This window comes from Leucoraja erinacea, chromosome 4 (genome assembly GCF_028641065.1).
Source record: "Leucoraja erinacea ecotype New England chromosome 4, Leri_hhj_1, whole genome shotgun sequence".
In the NCBI taxonomy this organism is placed as follows: Eukaryota; Metazoa; Chordata; class Chondrichthyes; order Rajiformes; family Rajidae; genus Leucoraja; species Leucoraja erinaceus.
The window spans coordinates 65984899-66012875 of NC_073380.1; the positions used below are offsets into that span (position 1 = coordinate 65984899).

At 40.6% G+C, this 27977-nt stretch overlaps 1 protein-coding gene across 5 annotated transcripts; it reads left to right on the forward strand.

Annotated features, from left to right (window-relative positions):
- Window positions 1-3230: 3230 nt before the first annotated feature.
- Window positions 3231-26852, forward strand: gdap1 (ganglioside induced differentiation associated protein 1). 5 transcript variants are annotated; one of them, XM_055634504.1, is made up of 7 exons: window positions 3340-3469; window positions 11399-11483; window positions 12650-12842; window positions 15532-15705; window positions 19562-19656; window positions 20446-20560; window positions 25958-26852. In XM_055634504.1, exons 2-7 carry the CDS (start codon window positions 11430-11432, stop codon window positions 26299-26301), a joined length of 975 nt encoding a protein of 324 aa, XP_055490479.1. In that variant the 5' UTR covers window positions 3340-3469; window positions 11399-11429; the 3' UTR covers window positions 26302-26852. The 5 variants fall into 5 exon arrangements, with proteins under 5 accessions (XP_055490477.1, XP_055490479.1, XP_055490481.1 ...); XM_055634502.1 differs by lacking the exon at window positions 11399-11483 and having other exon boundaries at window positions 3231-3469; XM_055634506.1 differs by lacking the exons at window positions 3340-3469; window positions 11399-11483 and adding an exon at window positions 15051-15131 and having other exon boundaries at window positions 12650-12760.
- The last annotated feature ends 1125 nt before the right edge of the window (window positions 26853-27977 follow it).

Below are 27977 nucleotides of genomic sequence, written 5' to 3' on the forward strand. Positions count from 1 at the left end.
AAACCCAGGCAACATTCTAGTAAATCTCCTCTGTACTCTCTCTATTTTGTTGACATCCTTCCTATAATTGGGCGACCAAAATTGTACACCATACTCCAGATTTGGTCTCACCAATGCCTTGTACAATTTTAACATTACATCCCAGCTTCTATACTCAAAGATTTCTATACTTTCTTCATATGAAAGTCCTGACATCCCAGGAATCAGTCTGGTGAACCTTCTCTGTACTCCCTCTATGGCAAGAATGTCTTTCCTCAGATTAGGAGACCAAAACTGTACGCAATACTCCAGGTGTGGTCTCACCAAGACCCTGTGCAACTGCAGTAGAACCTCCCTGCTCCTATACTCAAATCCTTTTGCTATGAAAGCTAACATACCATTCGCCTTCTTCACTGCCTGCTGGACCTGCATGCCTACTTTTAATGACTGGTGTACCATGACACCCAGGTCTCGTTGCATCTCCCCCTTTCCTAATCGCCCACCATTCAGATAATAATCTACTTTCCTGTTTTTGCCACCAAAGTGGATAACCTCACATTTATCCACATTATCCTGCATCTGCCATGCATTTTCCCACTCACCCAGCCTATCCAAGTCGCCTTGCAGCCTCCTAGCATCCACCTCACAGCTAACACTGCCCCCCAGCTTCGAGTCATCCACAAACTTGGAGATGTTGCATTCAATTCCCTCGTCCAAATCATTAATATATATCGTAAATAGCTGGGGTCCCTGAACTGAGTCTTGCGGTACCCCACTAGTCACTGCCTGCCATTGTGAAAAGGACCCGTTTACTCCTACTCTTTGCTTCCTGTCTGCCAGCCAGTTCTCTATCCACATCAATACTGAACCCCCAATACCGTGTGCTTTATGTTTGTATACTAATCTCTTATGTGGGACCTTGTCGAAAGACTTCTGAAAGTCCAGATATAACACATCCACTGGTTCTCCCTTATCTCCCTGGACACTAGTTACATCGTCGAAAAATTCTAGAAGATTCGTCAGACGTGATTTACCCTTCATAAATCCATGCTGACTTTGTCCAATGATTTCACCACTTTCCAAATGTGCTGCTATCCCATCTTTAATAACTGATTCTAGCAGTTTCCCCACTACCGACGTTAGACTAACTGGTCTGTAATTCCCCGTTTTCTCTCTCCCTCCCTTTTTAAAAAGTGGTGTTACATTAGCTACCCTCCAATCCTCAGGAACTACTCCAGTATCTAAAGAGTTTTGAAAAATTATCACTAATGCATCCACTATTTCTGGGGCTATTTCCTTAAGTACTCTGGGATACAGCCTATCTGGCCCTGGGGATTTATCGGTCTTTAAACCATTCAATTTACCCAACACCACTTCCCGGCTAACCTGGATTTCACTCAGTTCCTCCATCTCACTTGACCCCCGGACCCCTGCTATTTCCGGCAGATTATTTATGTCTTCCTTAGTGAAGACAGAACCAAAGTAGGTATTCAATTGGTCTGCCATGCCCTTGTTCCCCATGATCAATTCACCCGTTTCTGACTGCAAGGAAGCTACATTTGTTTTAACTAATCTTTTTCTCTTCACATATCTCATATTTCAGGTGAGTTCACTTGCATCTCCTCCAACCTCATCTACTGTATTCACTGTTCCAGGTGTGGACTCCTATATATCAGTGAGACCAATCAATCAACCTTTATTGTCATCTTGCAAAGCAACAGTTGTACAGTGCAAAATGAGAAGACGTTTCCCAGGGAATACGGGAGCATCGCACATGAAACTTAAAACATTTCACAGATAATAACAGTAAAAACAATCCAGTCCCTGATGAAACAGTATAAATAGTTAAAAGCAGGTAAAATAGCAACATTAAAATACAGTAAAAACAATCATTAAAATGTCCATGGCAGCTGATTTGAGTGGCCAGTGCCAGAGTTATTAAAATGTCAGTGCAAAGCCGTAGAATCAGGTGACTGTGAGTACAGAGTGACTGTTTAGCAGCCTCACAGCCTGTGGCAGGAAGCTGTTTAGCAGTCTGGTAGTCCGGGCTTTGATGCTATGGTATCTCTTGCCTGATGGCAGGAGATCCAGGTGTGTGTGGAGGGGGTGCAGCTTGTCCTTAGCTATTCTCAGAGCTTTTTTCAGACAGCGACTCTGGAACAGTTCTTGTACCGAGGGTAGGGAGACGCCAATGATCCTCTCTGCTCCCCTCACTACCCTCTGCAGAGCCTTCCTGTCCAAGCGCAGGGTTGGTAACCTTTTCACTGAACACCTTCCCTCAGTCTGCCGAGACCTACACGATCTCCCAGTTGCTAAACACTTTAACTCCCCATCCTATTCCCACACTGACCTTTCTGTCCTGGGCCTCCTCCACCGTCAGAGTGAGGCCCAATGCAAATTGGAGGAGCAGCATCTCATATTTCGTTTGGGCAGCTTACACCCCACTTCTCTAACGTCAAGTAACTCTTGCTTTCCCTCTCTCCCTCCCCCACCTAGTACTCCGACCAGTTTCACTGCCCTCCTGATTAATTGTACTGATTGTTTACCTCATTGTCACCTTCAGCCAACAATGTATCATTCTACATTTCCTTGAAAATCGCCTACTTTGATCTGCCGTTTTGGCACCTTACCCTTCTATATCTCCAGTCTCCCTCTACCCTGCCTGTCAGTCTGAAGGGTCCCGACGAAAGATCTTTGGTCCTGACCAGAAACATCATCCATTCCTTCTCTCCATAGATGCTGCCTGTCCCACTGAGTTACTCCAGCATTTTGTGTCTATCTTCAGTGTAAACCAGCATCTGCAGTCCCTTGCTACACAGACTATTTATACCTATGCTGTCCTTTCCACACCTAAAATTCAGCCTTACAGTCCCTACCCTTCAAAAACATACTTCCGTATATTGGATATTATCTTCCTTTATTCCAAACCTCAGCAATATTTGTTGCTGAATTGTCCTTTGCATCTTCATCACCCCAGACGCTCCCAATAGCCTGCTGTTATGCTATCCAGCAGGCCATACACAGACTTTTAATTCTCCAGAAGCACACACTGATAGTCGTGCCTTCTGCTCTCCAGTATTCCTCTTATTGGAATTTCTTCCATTCCTGCCCGTACCTCCACCTCTTTTTTTAAAGATTCCAGCCGGAAGCGGAGGAGAAATCGCCCGCGATGCATTGTGGGAGTTGTAGTTTCCGGATACCTCGCCGGTCGGGGTGACGTCATGGACCGATGTTTCCAGAATGCACTGTGGCTCGGCGCAGGCGCAAAGCTGCGGGTGGGGGTGAGCGAAGATCGCTCCGTTATAATATCTCTGGGGGCGAGTGAGTGAGTGAGTGAGGGGCTGCGATGGCGGATCGGCAGCGGCGCCACGGCGGTGAAGAAGGCCGGGAGGCTGGCGAGCGGGATCAGCAGCAGGTCGCCGCGATATGCGACAATACTCGTATCAAACTGGTCCTGTACCACTGGTCGCAGTCTTTCTGCTCGCAGAAAGTGAGTCGGCGAGGAAGGAGCGGGCAGGGTGGGGCCAGAGGGAGGGAGCGGGCAGGGTGGGGCCAGAGGGAGGGAGGGAGGGAGGGAGCGCCCTGCCGGGGCCAGAGTGAGAGAGAGTCAGAAGGGAGGGAGCGCCCTGCCGGGGCCGGAGGGAGGGAGGGAGAGAGAGTCAGAAGGGAGGGAGCGCCCTGCCGAGGCTGCTGGGCTCGGAGGGGAGGGTTGAGATGGATGATTTTGGGTTGATGCTCATCGCGATTTTACCTGCAGTTTCCACGCCAGATTGGACAAACAACACTGAAACGTGGCCTTTGGGCCAATTTAGCTGGCCCAGCTAAGTTCGTCTTATTTTTCCTCGTATGGCCCATTTCTGTCTATCTATGTACCTGTCCCTATCGATATGTCTCTTAAATGTTGTTATTGTACTTGCCTCAACTACTTCTTCATATAGCCAATGCCCTCTGCAGAAAAAGTATCCTCTTAAAAGTAGACATATCGGTCAATAGTCTGTCTCCTGTGATGGAGACGGTGAGCTCCTCTTAAGTTCTTATTGAATCTGTCCTTTCTCATCTTAAATCTATGTTCTCTTGTTCTAATTCCCCTTACCCTGGGAAAAAGATTCTGTGCATTCACTTTGTCTATTTCCCTCATATTTTATACAGCTATAAAATCACCCCTCAACCCCATGTGCACTGATGAATAAAGCCTTATCAAATCCAACCTTTCCCTATAGGTCAAGCCACTGAGTCTTGAAACATCCTTGTAAATATTTGCTAATTAATCTTGCCTGATTATCTTTTCCCTTGTGCACAATCTTGTTGTGTAATGGGTGAATTTCTGTGGAAGGAATTCTAATGTCAATTACTGGTTTGATCTCCTTATTTAAAAAAAAAAAATAATAGCATCACTGATAGTCCTAAAGAGCTAGGCTAGCCAGGCTAATTTTTGAAATGAGAGGATTATATGATCTAGAGGCCAGGGGCTAAGCAGGTTAAGTATGTATTCTTTAGAATTTAGTATGCAGGGTGATCTTATTGCAGCACAAGTGACTGAGGGGATGCAACAGACTAGATGTCAAAATATTTTTGTTAGTGGGAGAATCTTAAATGGGGTACATAGTTTCAAGATAAAGCGCCAGTCACCAAAGCTGAAGCATGTAGAGGGTGGTAAATCCCTGGAATTCTGTACCAGATAGTTGTGGAGGCTAGCACTCTTTAGCTTTGATGGGGCATCTTGGTCGGCATGGACAAATTGGGCAGAAGGGCCGGTTTCCGTGCTGTATGAATATCAGATGAAGTATTTAAAGTGGTGGTAGTAACACTTATAAGGCCATAATAAGTAATGTGATAGGAGCAGAATTAGGCCATTTGGCCCATCAAGTCTACTCCCCCATTCAATCATGGCTGATCCATTTCCCTCTCCTAACCCGCCTCCTCCCCATAACCCCTGGCACCCATACTGATCAACAATCTATCTATCTCTGCCTTAAACATATCCACTGACTTAGCCTCCACTGCTGACTGTGGCAAGGAATCCCACAGATTTACCACCGACCAAAGAAATTCCTCCTCATCTTCCTCCTTATCTCTGGTTTGCTTCCAGTTCCTCGTGCTGGCGAGAGCAGGAACAGGGAGATACGGGACCTGAATGTGTGGCTGAGGAACTGGTGCATGGGGCAGGGATTTAGATTCTTAGATTACTGGGATCTGTTTTGGAGTAAGGGGGAACTGTACAAAAGGGAAGGATTGCATCGTAACAGGTGGGGGACCAGCATTCTGGCAGGCAGGTTTGCCACTGCTACACGGGTGGTTTTAAACTGAATAAGAGGGGGGGGTGGGGTGTCAAATGGGATAGTCGAGGATGGAGTTAAAGGGAAAGGGTTTCTTAAATGTGAGCGGAGAGACAGAGGGGTGTAAAATGAGGGTAGAAGCAATAGGTAGCAAGGTGAAATGCGGCAGGCAGACAAAGCCAGGGCAAAAATCAAAAAGGGCCACTTTTCAACATAATTGTATGGGGTAAGGGTGTTGTAAAAACAAGCCTGAAGGCTGTCTGTCTCAATGCAAGGAGCATTCGTAATAAGGTGGATGAGATGAATGTGAAGATAGCTATTAAGGACTATGTCCTAGTTAAGATCACGGAGACATGGCTTCAGGGTGACCAAGGCTGGGAGCTGAACATCCAGGGATATTCAATACTCGGGGGGGGGGGGGGGGGGGGGGGGGGGGGGGGGGATAGACAGGCAGGAAAAGGAGGTGGGGTAGTGTTGCTGGTTAGAGAGGAGATTAATGCATTAGAAAGGAAGGACATTAGCTTGGAGGATGTGGAATCGATAAGGGTAGAGCTGCGAAACACTTAAGAGGTAGAAAACGCTAGTGGGAGTTGTGTACAGGCCACCTAACAGTAGTAGTGCAGTTGGGGTTGACATCAAACAGGAAATTAGAAATGTGTGCAACAAAGGTAAAACAGTTATAATGGGTGACTTCACTATACATATAGATTGGGTGAATCAAATTGGCAGGGGTGCTGAGGAAGAGGATTTCTTGGAATGTATGCAGGATAGTTTTCTAAACCAACATATAGAGGAACCAGCGAGAGAGCAGCAGTCTTGTTGTGCGTGGCCCCTTGGGCAAGAGTGACCATAATATGGTTGAGTTCTTCATTAGGATGGAGAGTTACATAATTAATTCAGAAACAAGGGTTCTGAACTTAAAGAATGGTAACTTTGAGGGTAATGAAACGTGAATTGGCCAAGATAGACTAGCAATTGGTTCTTCAAAGGTTGACGGTGGATATGTAATGGAAGGCATTTAAAGGCTGCATGGATGAACTACAACAATTGTTCATCCCAGTTAGGCAAAAGAATAAATCAGGGAAGGTAGTGCATCCGTGGATAACAAGGGAAATCGGGGATAGTATCAAAACAAAAGATGAAGCATGCAAATTAGCCAGAAAAAGCAGCCTTCCAGAGGACTGGGAGAAATACAGCAGAGGACGACAAGGGGCTTAATTAGGAAAGGGAAAATAGATTATGAAAGAAAACTGGCAGGGAACATAAAAACTGACTTCAAAAGTTTTTATAGATATGTGAAGAGAAAAAGATTAGTTAAAACAAATGTAGGTCCCTTGCAGTCCAAAACGGGTGAATTGATCATGGGGAACAAGGACATGGCAGACCAATTGAATAACTACTTTGGTTCTGTCTTCACTAAGGAAGACATAAATAATCTGCCGGAAATAGCAGGGGACCGGGGGTCAAATGAGATGGAGGAGCTGAGTGAAATCCAGGTTAGCCGGGAAGTGGTGTTAGGTAAATTGAATGGATTAAAGGCCGATAAATCCCCAGGGCCAGATAGGCTCCATCCCAGAGTACTTGAGGAAGTAGCCCCAGAAATAGTGGATGCATTAGTGATAATTTTTCAAAATTCTTTAGATTCTGGAGTAGTTTCTGAGGATTGGAGGGTAGCTAATGTACCCCACTTTTTGAAAAGGGAGGGAGAGAGAAAACGGGAAATTACAGACCAGTTAGTCTAACATCGGTAGTGGGGAAACTGCTAGAGTCAGTTATTAAAGATGGGATAGCAACACATTTGGAAAGTGGTGAAGTCATTGGACAAAGTCAGCATGGATTTATGAAAGGTAAATCATGTCTGACGAATTTCACTGAATTTTTCGAGGATGTAACTAGTAGAGTGGATAAGGGAGAACCAGTGGATGTGTTATATCTGGACTTTCAGAAGGCTTTCGACAAGGTCCCACATAAACAAACTTAAAGCACACGGTATTGGTGGTTCAGTATTGATGTGGATAGAGAACTGGCTCGCAGACAGGAAGCAAAGAGTAGGAGTAAACGGGTCCTTTTCACAATGGCAGGCAGTGACCTATGGGGTACCGCAAGGCTCAGTGCTGGGACCCCAGCTATTTACAATATATATTAATGATTCGGACGAGGGAATTGAATGCAACATCTCCATGTTTGCGGATGACACAAAATTGTTAAGGGGTTGGACAGGCTAGATGCAGGAAGATTGTTCCAAATGTTGGAGAAGTCCAGAACAAGGGGTCACAGTTTAAGGATAAGGGGGAAATCTTTTAGGACCGAGATGAGAAAAACATTTTTCACACAGAGTGGTGAATCTGTGGAATTCTCTGCCACAGAAGGTAATTGAGGCCAGTTCATTGGCTATATTTAAGAGGGAGTTGGATGTGGCCCTTGTGGCTAAGGGGATCAGGGGGTATGGAGAGAAGGTAGGTACAGGATACTGAGTTGGATAATCAGCCATGATCATATTGAATGGCGGTGCAGGCTCGATGGGCCGAATGGCCTACTCCTGCACCTATTTTCTTTTTTATATGTTTCTATGTTTCTAAAGGAAAATCCTTCAATCCTGCGGCTGTGCCCTCTGGTCCTAGACTCTCCCACTCGTGGAAACATCCTCTCCACATCCACTCCATCCAGGCCTTTCATTATTCAGTCTGTTTCAATGAGGTCCCCCCTCATTCTTCTAAACTCCAGCAAGTACAGGCCCAGTGAATCTGTGTGAATCCACTTAAAATGTGCCTCCTATTCGCATTTTCCTTTGGACATTGTAAGGATTTTGTATTTTTAGCTATGTATATTGTACAGAGATATTGAAAATCTTTACAACAATATACTGACTTGGCTGACTGAGATCTAGAGCATTTAAAATTAAAATAAGTGGTAGCTTTGCTGTTTGGCTTATGCAGTTAAATTATTCAACATGATGGAGTTTGGCAAATTAGTCCTAGTCTTACAGTGTGGAAACCAGGCCCTTCGGCCCAACTAGCCTACACCAGCCAACACGTCAAATCTACTTTAGTCCCAACTACCTGCGTTTGGCCCATATCCCTCTAAACCTGTCCTATCCATGCACATATCTAAATGTTTCTTAAACATTGCAATGGTACCTTTCTCAACTGCCTCCTCCGGCAGCTCATTCCATACACTCACCACCCTTTGTGGGGAAAATGTTACACCTCTGGTTCCTATTATATCTATCCCCTCTCACCTTAAACCTCTGTCCTCTGGTTCTTGATTCCCCTACTCTGGCAAGAGATTCTGTATGACTACCCGACCTATTCCTCTCATGATTTTGTACACCTCTATAAGATCACCCTTCATCTTCTGGGCGCCAAGGATTAGAGTCCTAGCCTGCTCAACCAACAGCTCAAGTCCTCGAGTCCTGGCAACATCCTTGTCAATCTTCTCTGCACCCATTCCAGCTTGACTAAATCTTTCATATAACATGGTTCCCAAAACTAAACACAATACTCTAAATGTGGCCTCACCAATGTCTTGTACAACTGCAATTTAACCTCCCAACTTCTATACTCAATGCTCTGACTGATAAAAGCCAATGTGCCAAATGTTTTTTTTGACCACCCTGTCTACCTGTGATGTGACTTTCAATGAACCATTTACCTGTACTCTTAGATCCCTCTGGTCTACAACACTCACCAGAGTGTTCACTGTGTAGGTTCTGCCCATGTTAGTGCTCCCAAAATGGAACACCTCACCTAGTCAAATGAAACAAATTGTAAAAACATTTTTTCTTCCCTTGGGGTCAGTAAGCCTTGTTTTTAATTCTCTTCTAACAATACTTTCAGTGACTTCCGTGCAGTTTGAGGTTACCCTTAAAATCTTTGGACACGGGAGAAGACAGAGAAATTATTCCTTTGATTTGTGTGACACTATTACGGTGCCATATTGGGCAGTTTTTGATAGATCAAGCAACTAAATGCAGGAATGTTTTGCTGTAGTCGGTAACCTAATGGTTTGACATATCCCTCATTGATCTGCAGAGAATGAAATCTGCTATTCTGTAGTGAACATCTGATATAAAACGCTTGCTTTATCAATTCTTGGGAGTCAAACATTGATCGATAAAGTTTTGTAGAAATAATTGAAATTTAGGGCAACATTTGCAATCCAACAATATCCTGAAGACTTTCAGAACTAGATATAACTGTTGTCAAGTGTTCCGATAAACTAAATTTTGCACATTGTGTGACCTGTCCGAGAACGAGTAAGTAATTTCTTGCTCCAGTTAGTATGTTATCATTGGCAAAGTGTAAGAATGTACTGACAAGTAATGCTGTCACGTTCCGCACTGGACGACCCACTCGTTGCAATAGACAGGTCAGGTGTGTGATGTAATACTTTCCACTTTTCTGGATGAGTGGAGCAATGACAACAAACTGATGCTGGACACCATCCAAGAAAAGTAATACGTTTGATTGATGCTCCGTCCACCATCTGAATCATTCACTCGTACTCTTTCTCTTGTGAGTGCACCAGAGCTACAGTGTACACCTTTATAAAATGTGCTTTAGCTTGTCGGGTTTTTTTTAGTAACTGCCCTAAAATGTTTGTGACCTCCATTGACTCAAAGAATATGGCCAACAGGAAGATTTAATCACCCCAATCTACCAAAATTCCTTCCAAATTGCACTTTGTTATGAATAGAGCTAGGATGTTTAGGCACTAAAAAACTCTGAAATAGGCAGGCAAAAAGGCATAATAAATTTACAAAAAACGCATGAAAAAGGCATTTATGACAAAAAAGGCATAAAAAGGCCTTTTCCACCAACAAAATATGGTTAAAAATAATAATATAAAGGTATAATTCATTAAATGACCAAAATTTCCGGATTGTACATAATTACTAGCATTTTTTTAAAACTATGCCGTCTGTCAGACAGAGTATGCTTCAGTTGTGAAAAACTTATTTCTACCCAAGCTGAGGTCGCTGGTGCATACTCAAAACAAGCTACCAACTCTATATTCATGTTGATATCTTGTGTATTACAACTACCTTTGTGTACTTTAGCTATGTTTTGGATTTCGTCAAGATCTTTGTTAGTTAAAATCACTCTCACACTTTTCCGTGTATGTCTTTACCTACATCACCAGGAACTTTACGAATATCGTTAGTTACTTTGTTGAAAACCTGCAAGATATTCACTAATGTTTTGCCACGTTTCTCAAGGTAAGTGATAGCTTATGGGAAGTTTGCAAAATTGGAAGCAATAAACACAAGATTGCGGTGGAAGGACTTTTTCTGCATGATTTCACTGATGATCCAGACTGCAGCAGATTCTTCTTCAAAACAGTTGACGATTTATTTTATCTTTTCAAAATTTATAGTATAGTACAGCAGAGAGCCATGTACTCCACCTAGTCAAAACAGGCTGAGGAGGTAGCGGAATGTCAGGTGCCATTTCCTTGAACAACTGTACACGTGACGGTACTCTGAGGATATTCTTGACATTGGAAATTAGGCGATCGACATTTGGAAACAAGCTACGTATGTGCTTGGCAATTCTATGAAGTCCTTGAGCTAAGCTAATGCAACATTTGGGGAATAGAACTTTTTAATCAACAACAGAAGAATATTCTCGTGTTTTGTACCTTCTCGCCAAAGTACAGCAAGTGAAGATGTAAACAACTGAGCAATAGTTGAGCTGTTTGACTTATCCAATACTTCCGATGTGAACAAATACTCCTTTGATGGTTGACCTGCAGCAATGTTGAAGTTGCTGTCAGCATAATTTTTCCGTTAAGATGATTCGCTTGGTATATGTTCCTCTGTCCATTTCTTTAAAAAAACCTCTGAGATATTTGTTTTCCAATTTCCACAGTGAAATTCCAGCATTAATGAATGCCTTGCACAGATCACTGGAAAACTCATATTTGCGACTGGAGCCAGCAGTAAATGTAGTGAGGAGACAAGCTTGGGTATTTCACTTGGGTAGTCTACACCCCAGCAGTATCAACATTGATTTCTCTAATTTTAGATAGCCTTTGCCATCTCCCTCCTCCCCCTACCCAGCTCTCCTTCTGGTCCTAATGTCACCGCCTCTTCCTTTTTTTCCTGCCCCCCCCCCCCCCATCTGGATTTCTTTCTTAAATAGATCTTGGAGAAAACCGAACCAGCACGAATGAATGAAATACCGATGGTGGCCCCCCCAGTTTTGCCCCGGTGGTGGAAGTTTTCTTGTAAGTTATATTATGTTAACACGTTAATAATAACATTAATATTAACGTGTTAATATGGAAAACGTCATTGTAATAACGGTACAACAAGAGAAAATAACATAACTTTTTTGCAAAAAGTCAAAAAAAGGCTGATTTAGGCACTCGATTGTGAAAAAGGCATTATCCTGGTGAAATCATCAAAAAAGGCATGAAAAGGCACATGGCATTTATGGCATAATCCTGGCTCTAGTTATGAAAGATGTGTTATAATCATTATTGAGTCAAGTTCTGGGAAGTTGCCACATGCAACACTGGGAGTATCTTCACATGGATTGCTGTGTTTTTGTGATCCTCATCCCCAAGGAAAATGGGTGGTGGTAAATGTTGGTCTTGCAAGTGAAATGAATGAAATTTAAGAAAATAAACTGGGCAGGATGATATTCTGCCTTGGAGGAATGAGTGGGGAATGCATTTGAATTGAGAACCGATTTCAACAAGCTTGGTTTTAGTGCTATAATACAATGTCCCTTTTCTTGTGGTTAGAAATGCAATCCATGGACTTCTGGTGATTGAAACATTGCAAATGGAGTTAGGAATGCAAAATACGAGTATTAGAAAAGGCTAGTTAAGGCAAGACAAGGCAGTTGAAGACAAAGTGCTGGAGTAATTCAGTGGGTCAGGCAGCATTTCTGGAAAGCATGGTTGGGTGACGTTTCGGGTCGGGTCTCTTCTTCAGACAGGATCAGAAGGGACTCTACCTGAAACTTCACCTATCCATGTTCTCCAGAGATTCTGCCTGAGCTGCTAAGTTACCCCAGTACCTAGTGGGTTTTTTTTTACAAACCAGCATTTGCAGATCCTTGTTTCTACAAGACTTCAGTTGAATCAAGATTTGCACGATATTGGGGAAATGTGTAATGTACTATTGGTCATAAAGCCAAATTACTTGGAGGAAAGAATTTGAGGACATGTAGTATGACATTGGGTTTCTTGATCTTTTTGAATTTTTTTTGCTAAAGTATGTTTTTAAATGGTAAACTAGTGCACTTTAGCACTCAGGCTATGATAAATACAATTAATAAAAGCTGAGTCCAAGCACATTTTTGGAGCAATGGACAATTCAATGCTTTTGCTAGGTACCATGATCTGTGGTAGTGGTAGTGATGATGGTTATTTACTGTTTTCAGGTTCGTTTGGTTATTGCTGAAAAAGGGCTAAAATGCGAGGAGTATGATGTCAACCTACCATTAAGTGAGCACAACGAACCTTGGTTTATGCGTTTGAATCCAGCAGGAGAGGTACCTGTATTAATACACGGAGACAACATTATCTGTGAATCCACTCAGATCATTGATTACATGGAGAACAAATTTGAAGATGGTAATATTCAAGAAAATACTTGTGGGTGTGTGCCTGTGGGTACATGCATATGTGGACATGTGATTTGGAGGCTTAATTAAATTGAAACGAAATTTATTAAGAAAGCATAATTTTATTTCTTGTACTCCTTCCTGTTTCCTCCACAGACCACTAGTTTCCTGAAGATGTATTTTTCATTAATTAATAATTTTGCTCATTTTCCATGAGTTCAAACTGAAAATTTCAGTAGGCTGTACTAATTGGATTTGGAACCCAACCCAAGTATCTGGCATTAAGTGTATTTTTATTTCCTGCTCGTGTAGCATCAGGTCATTTATGGAACTATCAGGTTTTAGAAGGAAATCGTTGCTTATAGAATGACGATCAGCTCAAGTATGCAACGTCTTAGGAAGCTGAGTGTTTGTAGGAACCCTGTGTTTTATGTGAATCAGGGAAAATGAAAATCTAGATACGATGACAACTAAGTTTATAATTGACATCACCAACTACAGTTCAACACTTTTAAAATTAAATATTACATCCTGGTGTTAATGCCAGAACATTAAATGTTTTTTGGCCAAATTTGATGATTTGACTTGGTTTGATTCAGTTTCCAGAGCTTCCTCGTGAAAGTGTTAGTAATCCTGGTTCACAAGCATAAGTGAAGTACAGCACCCTCTGCTGTAAAAACAAAATCACATTCTCCTCTCATTGTTCCCAAACGGAAGTTTGACATCCATGTTAAATTGAAGGCATTTATTTGCATGCATTTTCATTAGGGACCATATCTCATCTTTCAATGTTTAAAAAAAAAAAGAGAGTTTAGAAATATCTCATCAAGCTATAAGTACCTATTTCCTTGCCCAGGGGGAGAGCCTATGATGAGAGATTGAGCAGATTAGGCCTATATTCTAGAGAATTTAGCAGAATGAGCGGTGATTTCGGGTAATGCAGGAATAATGCTTTCCTGGCTGGTGGGTGTAGGACTTTTTTTACATTTTCAAAATAAGGAGATTATTCATTTAGGACTTACAGTGATTTCTTTATTCAATGTAATGAATGTTGTGAACTATTCAAAAGGACAGTACTCTCTGAGAACAATATATTTTTGAATATTCATGGAATAATGGAGATGTGATGATTGGTGTAGTTAAAAAGAAATAGCCGTCACCTTATGGAATAGTGGGGCAGGTATCAGGGGCCAATTCTAACACCAACTTTTATTCCTTGTGTCCACAGGTGATAACTAGCAGATATACATTTAAATTAGCTAATGGAAAGAATAAACAAACATTGAAAATTGTTTGAATTGAACATTAAAATCATGAGAGGAATAGATTGGGTCGGTAGACGCACAGAATCTTTTGCCCAGTGTAGGGGAATCGAGAATCGGAGGAGATATATTTAAGGTGAAGAGGGAAAGATTTAATAAGAATCTGAAGGGTACCTTTTTCACACAAAGGGTGGTGGGTGGTTGGAACGAGTTACCAAAGGATGTTGTTGAGGCAGGGACTATTGCAACATTTAAGAAACAATTAGTCAGATGCATGGATAGAGCAGGTTTGGAGGGATATGGACCAAACGCAGGAAGGTGGGACTAGTGTAGATAGGACGTAGGTTGGTGTGGGCAAGTTGTGCTGAAGGGCCTGTTTCCATGCCGTATGACTTTATGACCTAGAATTCTGAGAGAATGATAGAAGCAGAAATTATTGCATCAAGAAGATATCAGTGAGCACTTGAGTCATTATTTACAAGACTGGGAAGTGGGAATAAATTGCTCAGTTTTGGTTGATGTGGACTAGATACGTGGAATGCAGGCTTCTGGTGCCGTAAGTGTTTGTGCTTCTACAAAATGGCATTGGATTGGGACATCTGTGTCTTTCTATGCAATTACCTTGTACAGCAAAGTGCATTTAAATATTTTTTTACTGTATTAAGTGATTAAATTATAAAACTATTCGGATCCCTTTTTAAGAAAGAGATTATATTCTTATAACTGGTTTATGTTGATCCAGACAAATTTCTGGCACCTTGATTGCTAACTCTTTCACTTTGAAAAAAGAACATGTGCCTTTCATATACATACTTTTACATGCTCGCAACTTGTATTTCTAAGTTAAGATTTGACTATTTTTACATTTCATATTTTCCTTTCAAGTTAAGAATTTTTGAATCGTTTGATTTTTTTTGAACAAATGTGCATATTTATATTTTTATTTTCCTTTACAGTTATTCCTTTGTTGCATCAAATCATAGATATAATTTCAACAATTGTAGAATGTGTAGACCTAGCAGACTCCAGTTCCTGAGGTAATTTTTAATGCTTGTTCTGTTTTAGCGTAATATGTGATTCAGATTCAATGTTATTTAGAATTATATGCATTCTCCATGTCAAATAAATTTATGTTTGTAGACACATTAGGATATTAGATCTCAAAATTAAAAAGACACAATGAACTAATTAGCAGAGTGAAATTCCAGGTGCATTTATTGTCTTAAATTCTTTTTAATTCAGAAAAAAATCAAAAACCTAAGTTATGCTCTTGTTGAATGTTCTGTGTTTAAGTGTTATGTAATTCTTGCCAGCAATCTCTTTCGTAGACAAAGGCCAAGCCTTTTGAAAGAAGTTAATTGTAAATTTATTCCACTTTCCATATCTCATTGCTTTCTTTAATAAGAGTGGATCGACTTTGTATGTTTGTACCTTCAGCAAACATCCCCAAATTGATGCCAGAAGAAGGAAGTTTGTACTTTCCAAGAGTACAACATTACAGAGAATTATTAGATTCTCTCCCTATGGATGCCTACACGCATGGCTGTATTCTTCACCCAGAGTTAACTCTGGATTCCATGATTCCTGCATATGCAACCACTCGAATTCGCAGTAAGTAGAATTTACCAACATAGTTGATTACCAGATTACCTTTTAAACCTAAATGGAGGATAATTTACAAATTTAAGTTTGACAATATTTGTAGTTGAAATCCAGATGTTGATCACCATTTGCATTAGTTCACGTGTTTAAAATCCAAACAGAACTATATAATTTATTGCATTGCCCTAATCTAAAATAACTTGAAGGTAAAGATATTTTAAACAAGGTGTGATAATTATTTTGTATCACAGAAGCTTGCTTAGGAAAGTTGTACATTTTAACATGTGGCTGCACTTTTGATGTAAATTGGAGCTAGGCATTTTAATAGTTTAATGGTCCTTTATTGTCATGTGCAGCGAGATACAAAACTGCATGAAGATTAAACATGAACAGCCACCAGTGGCGTGTGAGAATCCCTAGGGCACATAGCATAAGCAGAGACCCTCAGTCATCAGTTTAATGTCTGGGCCACACACACGTTCCTTCATCGTGATGTGACCAGAGTTGTACCGACTGCTGTCACACTCTCTGCAGTCTCTGTCCACCCGAACAGTCAGAAAGCCGTCCACACTCGTACCAGACTCCAGGATGTTCTCATGGCACGATGTCCCTGCAAACACCGATATCACTGCACTCATGGCAATCCCTCCGAGTCTCCGTCGAAGAAAGATTTAAAAAAGTTTCCCCCAAACCCCACATCCCCCACATTATACAAAAACTATAGATACACTAAAACATACAAATAAAACAGACTAAAAACAACAAGAGAAGAAAGGGACGAGACAGGCTGTTGTTGAGGCTGCCACTTATGCGCCACCCTACAACATTAGATCAAGTAATTTTATGCACTTAATATTAGTTGCAAATAATGTTGCATTGGTTGAGGAGAAAAGCAAACTGAAGTCTGAAGAAGGGTCTCGACTCCAAACGTCACCTGTTCCTTCGCTCCATAGATGCTGTTTCACCCGCTGAGTTTCTCCAGCATTTTTGTCAACCTAAAGTAGACCCAGATGGAGTACTCTGATAACTCAGATTTAGTTGTATGTTATCCTGCTCATTGTGTATTATCTCTTTGGATGCCACTTGTGATAAATAGTCAGTTTGGTACCTATATTTTCAAAATAAAACACTGTAAAATATATTGCTTAAACAGCTAGTGTCCACCATAGATCGCCAGTAGAGGGCAGCATGGTGAAACTGAAGTCTGAATTCAATGTTACAGCTAAAGTTATTTTGAATGTACTAGATAGTTTATTATTCATACCTACATTTCCATGTTTGTATACAATTTTAATAGTTGACTATTTATTTGCTTTGGCATTGGTTTATTATTGTCATGTGCATTGATATACATTGAAAAACTTTGTTTGCAGAAAAAAAATCTCAGAGTGCAGAATAGTGTTGCAGTGTTATACGTTACAGTTACAGAAAAAGTGCAGATTTTTAAAAATGCAAGGATTACAATGAGGTTGGTTGTAAGATAGGTACTATACCCTTAGCTTATGAGAGGACTTTAAAGTAGTAAGAAAGAGACTGTTCCTGTATTTGATGGTACGTAGTTTCAAACTTTTGCATCTTCTGCCTGACTGGAAAGGAGGGAATAACTGGGGTTTAGATGATCCTTGATTATGTTAACCGATTTCATGAGGCAGTGTGAACTGTAGATAGAATCGATAGGGGGAGGCTAGATTGTAGGTGGGTCTCGGCTACATTCACGATTATCTGCAATTTCTTATGGTCTTGGGCAGGGTTTGAAGATGGCTCCGGACCCAAAAAGTCACCTATCCATGTTCTCCACGGATGCTGCATGTTTTATAAGATCACTTAGACATAAGACCACTTGTTGCTTCAACTATTTGCACCTGAATAGAGCTGATATGATTGTTACATCGTTGGTTTCAATTGCGAATGCCATTTGATGTTCGCTTTCTAAACTCCCTGCTATCATATACCTATTGCCGCTTTAGGCCATTGACTGCCTAAACTCACATCCATGTCCTTTGTTGTGTCATGATTCAATCATCTCATGGCTGTTTTTCTTCCTCCTCTTTCCACATGCTTCAGCTAATTCAAAGCTCTACTTCACATTTCCTGGTTTATCCCAAGTCTATTAATCCATCACTTTCAGTTATTGATTACATTGGCTCATGGTCCTACAATGCCTACAGTTTAAAATTATCATCCTTGCTTTCATGTAGCTCCGTGTCTTTGTTCTTTTTTTTATAATATCTTCCGACTACATCCCTGGGATCTCTGTGTCCTTCACCTATGAGCAATTGTATGTGCGTGATTTCTATATCCCATGATTGTTGGCCATGGTTTCAATTGTTAGACCCATGTAGCATTCCCCCTCTAAATCTCTCTAGCTCTGTTCCTTTATAAAAATGTGTTGTTTGTGCTTGGTGTTCCACTTTATGACAGTTCTCCAGCTTAATTTGTATGTTTACGATGCTATAAAAATACAAGTTGTTATCCATGCCTTGTAGGTGAAGTCTTATTACTAATCTATTATTTGCCATCTAATTTGGAAGAGATGATGGAGCACATTGTAGAAACTTCCACTTTACCAATGGGATTTTTAAATAAAAAAGAGAATGTTGAAAATACTCTAGTCTGGTGGCATCTCGGGGAATAACAATATTTTATGGTGCTAAACGAGTATTGGTGTCGAGCAAAGTGAAGATTTGTGATATAGGGTAAAATAAACCAGATTAGATGACAAATTGGTCGATAGCAGACAAAGGATGATGATAATAGAACATGTCAGGAAGCAAAATGTGGGTGTGAATTGTTTCAGGTGATGATTCTGTTATTCTATTAGTACAATGACAATTAAATTGAATCTGAATCTGAATCTATTGGCTGACGCAGGCTTTCAATACAATGAGTTGAGAGTGGGGTAGGGTGTATGACTTGGCACAGAGTATGTTGTGCAGAATCGAAAGTCTGTTTACTAAGAGCAGAAGAAACAAATTGGAGAAACATGGTGATATTTCCTGAAAATATACAATGAATGAAAGATTATTAGATAACATTTAAGTAACTTGCAGTTGTATTATTCCTAAGCTTGACTGACAGGGGGAGCCACTTGGTCATCTCCACACTGCTTGTCTTGTCACTACCCTCAGCCTATCTGAAAATGTTTCAGTTCTGAAAATGTAATTTGGTTAAGTGAAAGGTCAGGTGAAGATACTCAAGCTTATAGAAACATAGAAAATAGGTGCAGGAGTAGGCCATTCGGCCCTTTGAGCCTGCACTGCCATTCAATATGATCATGGCTGATCATCCAACTCTGTATCCTGTACCTGCCTTCTCTGCATACCCCCTGATCCCTTCAGCCACAAGGGCAACATCTAACTCCCTCTTAAATATAGACAATGAACTGCCCTCAACTACCTTCTGTGGCAGAGAATTCCACAGATTCACCACTCTCTGTGTGAAAAATGTTTTCCTCATTCCGGTCCTAAAAGATTTCCCCCTTATCCTTAAACTGTGACCCCTTGTTCTGGACTTCCCCAACATCGGGAACAATCTTCCTGCATCTAGCCTTTCCTACCCCTTAAGAATTTTGTAAGTTTCTATAAGATCCCCCCTCAATCTTCTAAATTCTAGTGCGTACAAGCCGAATATATCCAGTCTTTCTTCATATGAAAGTCCTGACATCCCAGGAATCAGTCTGGTGAACATTCTCTGTATTCCCTCTATGGCAAGAATGTCTTTCCTCAGATTAGGAGACCAAAACTGCACGCAATACTCCAGGTGTGGTCTCACCAAGACCCTGTACAACTGTTCAGCCATTGTGAGTGGAATGGAGGTTACCTATCCATCTTTATGAAATCTAAAGGACAGTGTTGTTTGTTTACAGGCCAAATTGCAAACACAGAATCTGAATTAAAGAAGCTTGCTCAGGAACACCCAGAACTGAGTGAAGCATATTTAACAAAACAAAAACAAATCAAGGTAAAAGTTTTTATAACGCAGTTAATGAATCTTGGACATTTTTGAATTATGCACATTGCCTTAAATATTTTTTAATTGTCTGTTTATGATAAAACTAGTTATATCCCAAATAGTCTTGGCTTCAGCTTCACTTTGAAATATATGAACAATGGAAAACAATGACCAAAATATGTAAATATTGAATTGTGGACCTGAGTAAAACCATGAACTAATCCAGGTTTGGGTGATTCATCTCGTCTTGCTACAGTTTACCAAATTACATTGCATATTCTTGCTTGTTATTCTGTAGTGTGGAAATCGGCTTTTCAAAATCACTTTACTCTATTTTTCCTATGAAGTATTTGTGTGATAATGCTAATGTTTTGTAATTTAGAATTATTTGGGACCTCATTTTTTTGGTATCAAACTCCTTGGTTTTGTTAAACATCTGTTGCCTAAGTGTTCAGAAAATGGTGTAGGTCAATGACAATGACTTCTGCTCTTAATTCAAATATTCTTAATATATTTAATCTGTTCTGTCAGTTATTTAATATTTGGTGTGCATTCACCTGCTAGCATCCTTTCTCTGGGAAATAGGAAAGGTCAAATTGCAGAAGGCTGAGGAGCAGATACCATGCTCACTGAAAATGCCACATTATTTGCTGCTGCATCATAAGCAATACTGCTGATTTTCATTTAATTTGATTTCTTTGCCAGAATCTATTCTCTGTATGATGTTAAAAAGAGTAATTTTTTTCTCCCATATGTAATTTAAATTGACTCAGTTTTAATACATTTTTATTTCATCAGTCTAAAATACGGGATCATGATAATCTAAACTACCTGAAAAAAATATTATGCGAGTTGGAAAATGTTCTGGACCAGGTGGAGACAGAATTGCAGAGAAGGGTCGAGGAGACGCCAGGTCAGTTTAAAATAAGTTACTTTTACACTTGCATACTGTTCTGCTTTCCTTTCCTCATTGCCAGAGGACGAACTCGCAAATAATCAAATTGTTATATCCCTCAAAGCCAAATGCAGGGAATTGGGTGTATTTTTCTATTTCTCATAAATTAGGGCATATTTTCTTTAGGTTTTTCCACTTGGTGGAAAGCATTTATTTAACATTGCGGGGGAAATCAAAATTGTACTGTAGGTATCTGACTATGTAAAGATTCAAGCCTCATTTAATGGTATATGCAATTAAAATCATTATCGTCAGCTGAGATTTTGACTTCCATATCTTCAATTTGTGGAGCTTTTGTTCTAGCATCTCATTAGATCATTCATTGGCTTGCTGAACCTGCTTAATGTTGCCCAGTGGTGCTGTATACATTGACTTTTTTTGTGGCCTTTAAGTCTAAGATTTAATTAAGGTTTCTGTTCAATGAGATTGAATTGTGAAAGTTATTTTCGGTGCTTTTTTAATAAAAAAAACCTTACAGCTTCATATTTTTTAGAAATAAATTGTCATTTTGTATTGGATATTTAAAAATGTATTTTCATTTCACTGGGGTCTGGTAATACAGAACCTTTCTTGAGACCTTTATGGGCTGTACAGTGGGCCAATTAGTAGTGACTGTCTCAGCACAGCGACCCTGATTCAATCCTAATCTTAAGGGGCTGTCCCACTTGGGCGACCTAATCCACGAGTTCTGGCGAGTTTGCCCTCGACTCGTACTCGCAGCATAGTCGACACGAGGTCGTGGGAAGTCTTTGTAACTCTCCTTCATGCTTGAGAGTGGTCCGCACGTACCCGAGGCCTCAGCTAGGTCACGGCGTATTTTTCAAAGTGTTGAAAAATGCCCGCGAGTAAAAAAAGGTCGCATGGAAAAAAACAATACTTTTTTTACTCGTATGTTTAGTCGTAGTAGGTCAAGATAGGTGAGCATGTTAGTCGTAGGTAATCGAGGATAGTCGAAGGTAATCGAAGGTAGTCGTAGATAGTCTTCATCATAGTCGAAGGGAGGTCGAAGGAGGTTGTCTTAATTCTCCAGTATTCGGTGTCCAGTTTTCCTAAAGTTAGTCGTAGCTATTCGAAGCTGGTCTTTAACATAGTCGAAGGAGGTCATCTTCAACATAGAATCAGATTTTACTCGCCAAGTATGTTTTGCAACATACGAGGAATTTCACTGGCCAGGCCAGTCATACAATTAAAAGCAACAGATTCAAAAACATATTTAACATGAACATCCACCACAGTGACTCCTACACATTCCTCATTGTGATGGAAGGCGAAATAAAGTTCAACTCTCTTCCTTTGTTCTTCCTTGGTCGGGGGCCTTGAGTCCCCCGTTGACGAGACGGTCTTAACTCCCGTAGCTGGTGGTGTTCGGGCCCTCCGCGTCGAGGCGTTGCTGCATCAGGGGGTTGCCAGCTCCCCTGCGCCGGGCGATCGAACCTCGCGTCGGGGCTGGACGAACCTTCTGCGGCGTTGAAGCTCCCGACTAGCCTCTCCCAAGACTTCGAGCCCTTGTGTGTAAGTTCGCGGTGGGAGTGATCCCAGGCAAGGGATCCGCTCCGATGGCAAGTCCTCGGCCCGCGGAGAGGCTCACGACAGTCCGAGGAGGCCTCCAGCTCCAGCGTTGGAAGGCCGCAGAGCCCGGAGAATGTGATACGAAAAATGATCACATCTCCTTGAAAAAAAGTTTTCCCCGTTTCCCCCGCCCCCCACATTAAACAAACTGAAGAACATAAAAACAAACATTAAACGGATGCTAAAAATAACAAAAAGTTGAAAAAACAAACAGACTGCCGGCTGGGCTGGCCATCTCCCCGGCGCCCCTGGTGGTCAACGCAAGGAGGTCTTCAACATGTCATTTTTTTCAAACTCTTCTAAACTCGCCAATTAGGTCGCCCAAGTGGGACAGCCTTTTTAGGTGCTGTCTGTGTGTTGAATTAGCACATTTTCCCTGTGTTCTTCGAGGTGCTCCTGCTTCATCCCACATTCCAAAGATGTATATATTGCTAGGTTAATTGGCCACTAAATAGCCCTGAGTGTGTATATGAGTGGTACAATCTAGGACGAGTTGACAAGAAAATAATCTGCCGGAAATAGCAGGGGACTGGGGGTCAAATGATATGGAGGAATTGAGTGAAATCCAGGTTAGTCGGGAAGTGGTGTTAAGTAAATTGAATGGATTAAAGGACGATAAATCCCCAGGGCCAGATAGGCTGCACCCCAGAGTGCTTAAGAAAGTAGCCCCAGAAATAGTGGATGCATTAGTGATAATTTTTCAAAACTCTTTAGATTCTGGAGTAGTTCCTGAGGATTGGAGGTTAGCTAATGTAACCCCACTTTTTAAAAAGGGAGGGAGAGAGAAACCGTGGAATTATAGACCAGTTAGTCTAACATCGGTAGTGGGGAAAATGCTAGTCAGTTATTAAAGATGGGATAGCAGCACATTTGGAAAGTGGTGAAATCATTGGACAAAGTCAGCATTGATTTATGAAAGGTAAATTTTGTCTGACGAATCTTACAGAATTTTTCGAGAATGTAGCTAGTAGAGTGGATAAGGGAGAACCAGTGGATGTGTTATATCGGGACTTTCAGAAGGCTTTCGACAAGGCTTTCGACAAGGTTCCACATAAGAGATTAGAATACAAACTTAAGGCACACGGTATTGGGGGTTCAGTATTGATGTGGATAGAGAACTGGCTGGCAGACAGGAAGCAAAGAGTAGGAGTAAATGGGTCCTTTTCAGAATGGCAGGCCAAGTGGGGTACCGCAAGTCTCAGTGCTGGGACCCCAGCTATTTACAATATATACTAATGATCTGGATGAGGGAATTGAATGCAACATCTCCAAGTTTGCGGATGACATTAAGCTGGGGGGCAGTGTTAGTTGTGAGGAGGATGCTAGGAGGCTGCAAGGTGACTTGGATAGGTTGGGTGAGTGGGCAAATGCACGGCAAATGCAGTATAATGTGGATAAACTTTGGTGGCAAGAACAGGAAAGTAGACTATTATCTGAATGGTGGCCGATTAGGAAAAGGGGAGATGCAATGAGACCTGGGTCTCATGGTACACCAGTCATTGAAAGTAGGCATGCAGATGCAGCAGGCAGTGAAGAAAGCGAATGGTATGTTAGCATTCATAGCAAAAGGATTTGAGTAGAGGAGCAGGGAGGTTCTACTGCAGTTGTACAGGGCCTTGGTGAGACCACACCATGAGTATTGCGTACAGTTTTGGTCTCCTATTCTGAGGAAAGACATTCTTGTCTGAGTTGGATGATCAGCCATGATCATATTGAATGGTGGTGCAGGCTCGAAGGGCCGAATGGCCTACTCCTGCACCTAATTTCTATGTTTCTATGTTTCTATTCTTGCCATAGAGGGAGTACAGAGAAGGTCCACCAGACTGATTCCTGGGATGGCAGGACTTTTATATGAAGATAGACTGGATAGACTCGGCTTGTACTCGCTAGAATTAAGAAGATTGAGGGGGGTCTTATAGAAACTTACAAAATTCTTAATGGGTTGGGCAGGCTAGATGCAAGAAGATTGTTCCCGGTGTTGGGGAAGTCCAGAACAAGCGGTCACAGTTTAATGATAAGGGGGAAGTATTTTAGGACAGAGATGAGAAAAAAAAATTCACACACAGTGGTGAATACATGGAATTATCTCCCACAGAAAGTAGTTGAGGCCAGTTCATTGGCTATATTTAGGAGGGAGTTAGATGTGGCCCTTGTGGCTAGAGGGATCAGGGGGTATGGAAAGAAAACAGGTACAGGATACTGAGTTGGATGATCAGCCATGATCATATTGAATTACGGTGCAGGCTCAAAGGGCCGAATGGCCTACTCCTGCACCTATTTTCCATGTTTCTATGTAAGAATGTAGGAAAATAATTTTAAAAAAAGGATTAAAATGGGTGATGGATGAATGCTAATCTGGTGGACTGAAGGGCCTGCCTCCATTTTGTATTTTTTCTGTGACTCAAGAGTGAATATCTGTAGGAACCTGAACAATGAGGAACATAAGTCTCTCATTCTTGTACACTGTCCACATCTAGATATTTTTAACAGATGTTAGTAGGTGGCAAGCAAGCGTATAAACACATTTCCATTCCAGCATGGATAACCAAAGCCAATAACATTTATTTTGTATCTCAGATCTTGTATGTTGATGTGAGGAACTTTACATTTTCATGGGGTTGTGGTATGGCCATATTTGCCTATTTTAAGCGACTTTGACCTGATTGACTTGAAAGGCGAATTACTTAAAATTAAATTCTCTAATTACCTTTTGTGGGATGTGACTCAGTCCCTTTTAAATTATGAGTCCAGCCTCTATTATTAGTGAGACCATAATCTCTGCTATTACAAGGGCAAGGGGGTTTAGTTATTAAAATGGAGGTTTTGAAAGGGTATAGAGAGCAACTGTTCACAATGACAAACTGATCACAAATGAAGATGATTGGAAAATGAAATAAAAATGACAAAAAAATCACATGATGTAGTTTGGGTCTGGAATGCAATATTGAGCAGCAGGAGAGCAGATTTGACCATGGTGTTCAAAGAGAACTGGATATATGAAAGAAAAATAATTTAGTGTTACACAGGTGACCCATGCATTTTAAGAAGTGTGGTCACATTCCTGGAAAACTATGGGGTTTTCCATAATATGTAGATGTATCATCTGTGCATGCATCAAAAAATGAGTTGAAAACAAAATGTTATTTATTTATTTTCATTCCCAAAGTGGATTATATTTTCCATCTCAAATTTTTGGTTCGCTGTTTGTGACTGAGAATGGTGAATTTCCATTACACGAATGGCTGTAATGCAGGGGTTGCTTGTACAAGGAGGGTGGTGCAGTGTGGCAAACTGAATTGCTTTTGTGTTGAAATGTTGTGGCTTGTGCAAACCAAATGACTATCTTCAATGCTGTGACTATTCTGTGGGTTGGAAGTTTAAATGTATTAAATATTAGTTTTTGTGGGGAGTTTGAGAAACAAGGGATAGACCTGCATGTTATCCTGGAACTTGCGATTACGTTACCGAGTGAAAGTTTGTTTATTTTGCTCCATGCTCCATTGAGGACGGGGAGAAAAAAATAACATTAGTACTTGCGTCCAACCAGATGTTAGTCGATATTTTTAACAAATCAACATTGGCATTTGGTAAATGATTTGCACTATATTTCCCAGCTGATGTAGGAAGTCTGGAATCTTTGCTTTATTGCTGCATTTTTATTGGCAGGAACATATGCACTAGTTAAGTAATAAAATAACTTGTCTTGTAATTGTAGAAAAGTCTCGAGTATAAAACGTGCTATATATTTAACTGGAATTGTTGATGTGATTTATTTCTCTTGCGCAGAAGAAGGACATCAGCCATGGCTCTGCAGTGAGTCTTTTACACTTGCAGATGTATCACTCAGTGTAACATTACATCGCCTGAAATTCCTTGGACTTGCCAGAAAATATTGGGGAAATGGAAAACGACCAAATTTAGAATCGTACTATGAACGTGTGTTGCAACAAAGGACTTTTCGAAAGGTCTTGGGAAATGTGAACAACATTTTAATATCAGCAGTACTGCCTACTGCATTTCGAGTTGCTAAAAAACGTGCTCCTTCTTTTCTGGGAGCTAGTTTTATAGTAAGTCTGTTGGGAGGAATAGGTTATTTAGCTTTCTTGTTCCTAAAAAAGAGATTATCATAGGTTTTCTCTGTATGCATTTAATGTCATTTACTGAGCTGTGATACAGCAATCATGATTCTTAGCAAATTGAGACATTTAAAAAAAAAAGAACATTGAAGTTACATGTTTTATGTAATGTAGTTACTGTCATTTAGTTTAATTACTTTTAAAGAATACGTTTGTGAAATGTGGAATCTGCACAATGCAATGCAATTATAAACTTTCAAGAATTCAAACATTTTTGCACCAGATTATTTGGGGAATAGATTAATCTGTTGCAATGTCAAATGAATTATTGCACATTATTGGATAAATCAGAAGTCTGGAATTGAATCCCTTGGATTCGAAGGTTAATTAAAAGTCTGTAGTTGCTTGATTGTAATTGTTATTTGCACATCAATCGTTTAATCAAGCCACTGTACTGGGCCAGAGTATGTAGGTTTAATGTCTATTATGCACAATATGATTAGCAGTGGAAACAATGTATTTTTCTTTAGTCTGTCTTTTACCATTTTAGGTGTACCATTTTAATTTCAGATATTCCTGTCTTAAATAAAGTTTAAAAAAAACAATGTTTAAACTTATTTTAAATGTTCAGTATACATTTGACATTTTTGTTTAGGTAATAGCCTACAATAGCTATTTCTTTGAATATGAGAAAATCAAAAGATTTGAGGGCATTTACACAATTTAAAATTTCCTGTAAACAAAAGTGGGATAGTTCACCCATTCACCAGGATGTAACACTAAAGGGAATGTTAGTATAATAGATTTTCAGCTCCCTAAGTCAACTCTGTTCTTCCATTTTACTACAGAGAGACAAAGACTTTCAGATATCTATTTTCCCATGTTTGAAATTGATATCTTCTAATTGAAGAAATGTTTCCTTTTATCATGAAAGGTTGGCTCTACTTAGAAACAAGGAACCGCAGATATGGGTTTACAAAAAAAGACACACAAAGCTAGAATAACTCAACAATCAGACAGCACCTCTGGAGATCATGAACAGGTGACTTTTCAGAATGAAGAAGGGTCCCAACTGAAACGTCAACTCTCCATGTTCTACAGAAAAGGAGACTAGCGCACTCTTATTTTGCTATCCTATTTTTAGATATCTCATCTGGGGAAACATCATTCCTGTAAACTATTTTGTGAAATCCTGTTGGAATTTAGTATGTTTAATTAAGATCATGTCTCATCTTTCTAGAGAACAGGTTAAAACCTGGCTAATCTCTCCCTTGACAACAAATGTCCTGGCTCAGGAATCAATTGCTACTTTGTTAATCCCGTGTACGTCAAAGTCCTGAGTATTCCATATCATTGGATTTTTACTGTACATACTCAGGGAGGGGAAACCAAATACATTGAAAATGTGCATTGTCTAACTCCATTTAAATAACTTCAGTGGACACATACAATTGCAGCTCCTTAGCAATTAGCCTTGTGGCATGTGCCTTTGACGCCAAGACCAATTTTCAACTCCCTGCACATAATCCATATCCCTCTGTAGAATCCACTAAATCTCACGACCGAAAGTAAAAGACAAGCGATACTAAGCTTTGCCAAACCTTGTGTCTCGTTTCATAAAAATCTCACACTCATCTTGTACAGATAAGCCCATTATGCCCTCTGACCTCGGAGTTTGATGAGTATTGATGACAAATACAAATGTTACATATCCCCCTTCATCTTTGGGG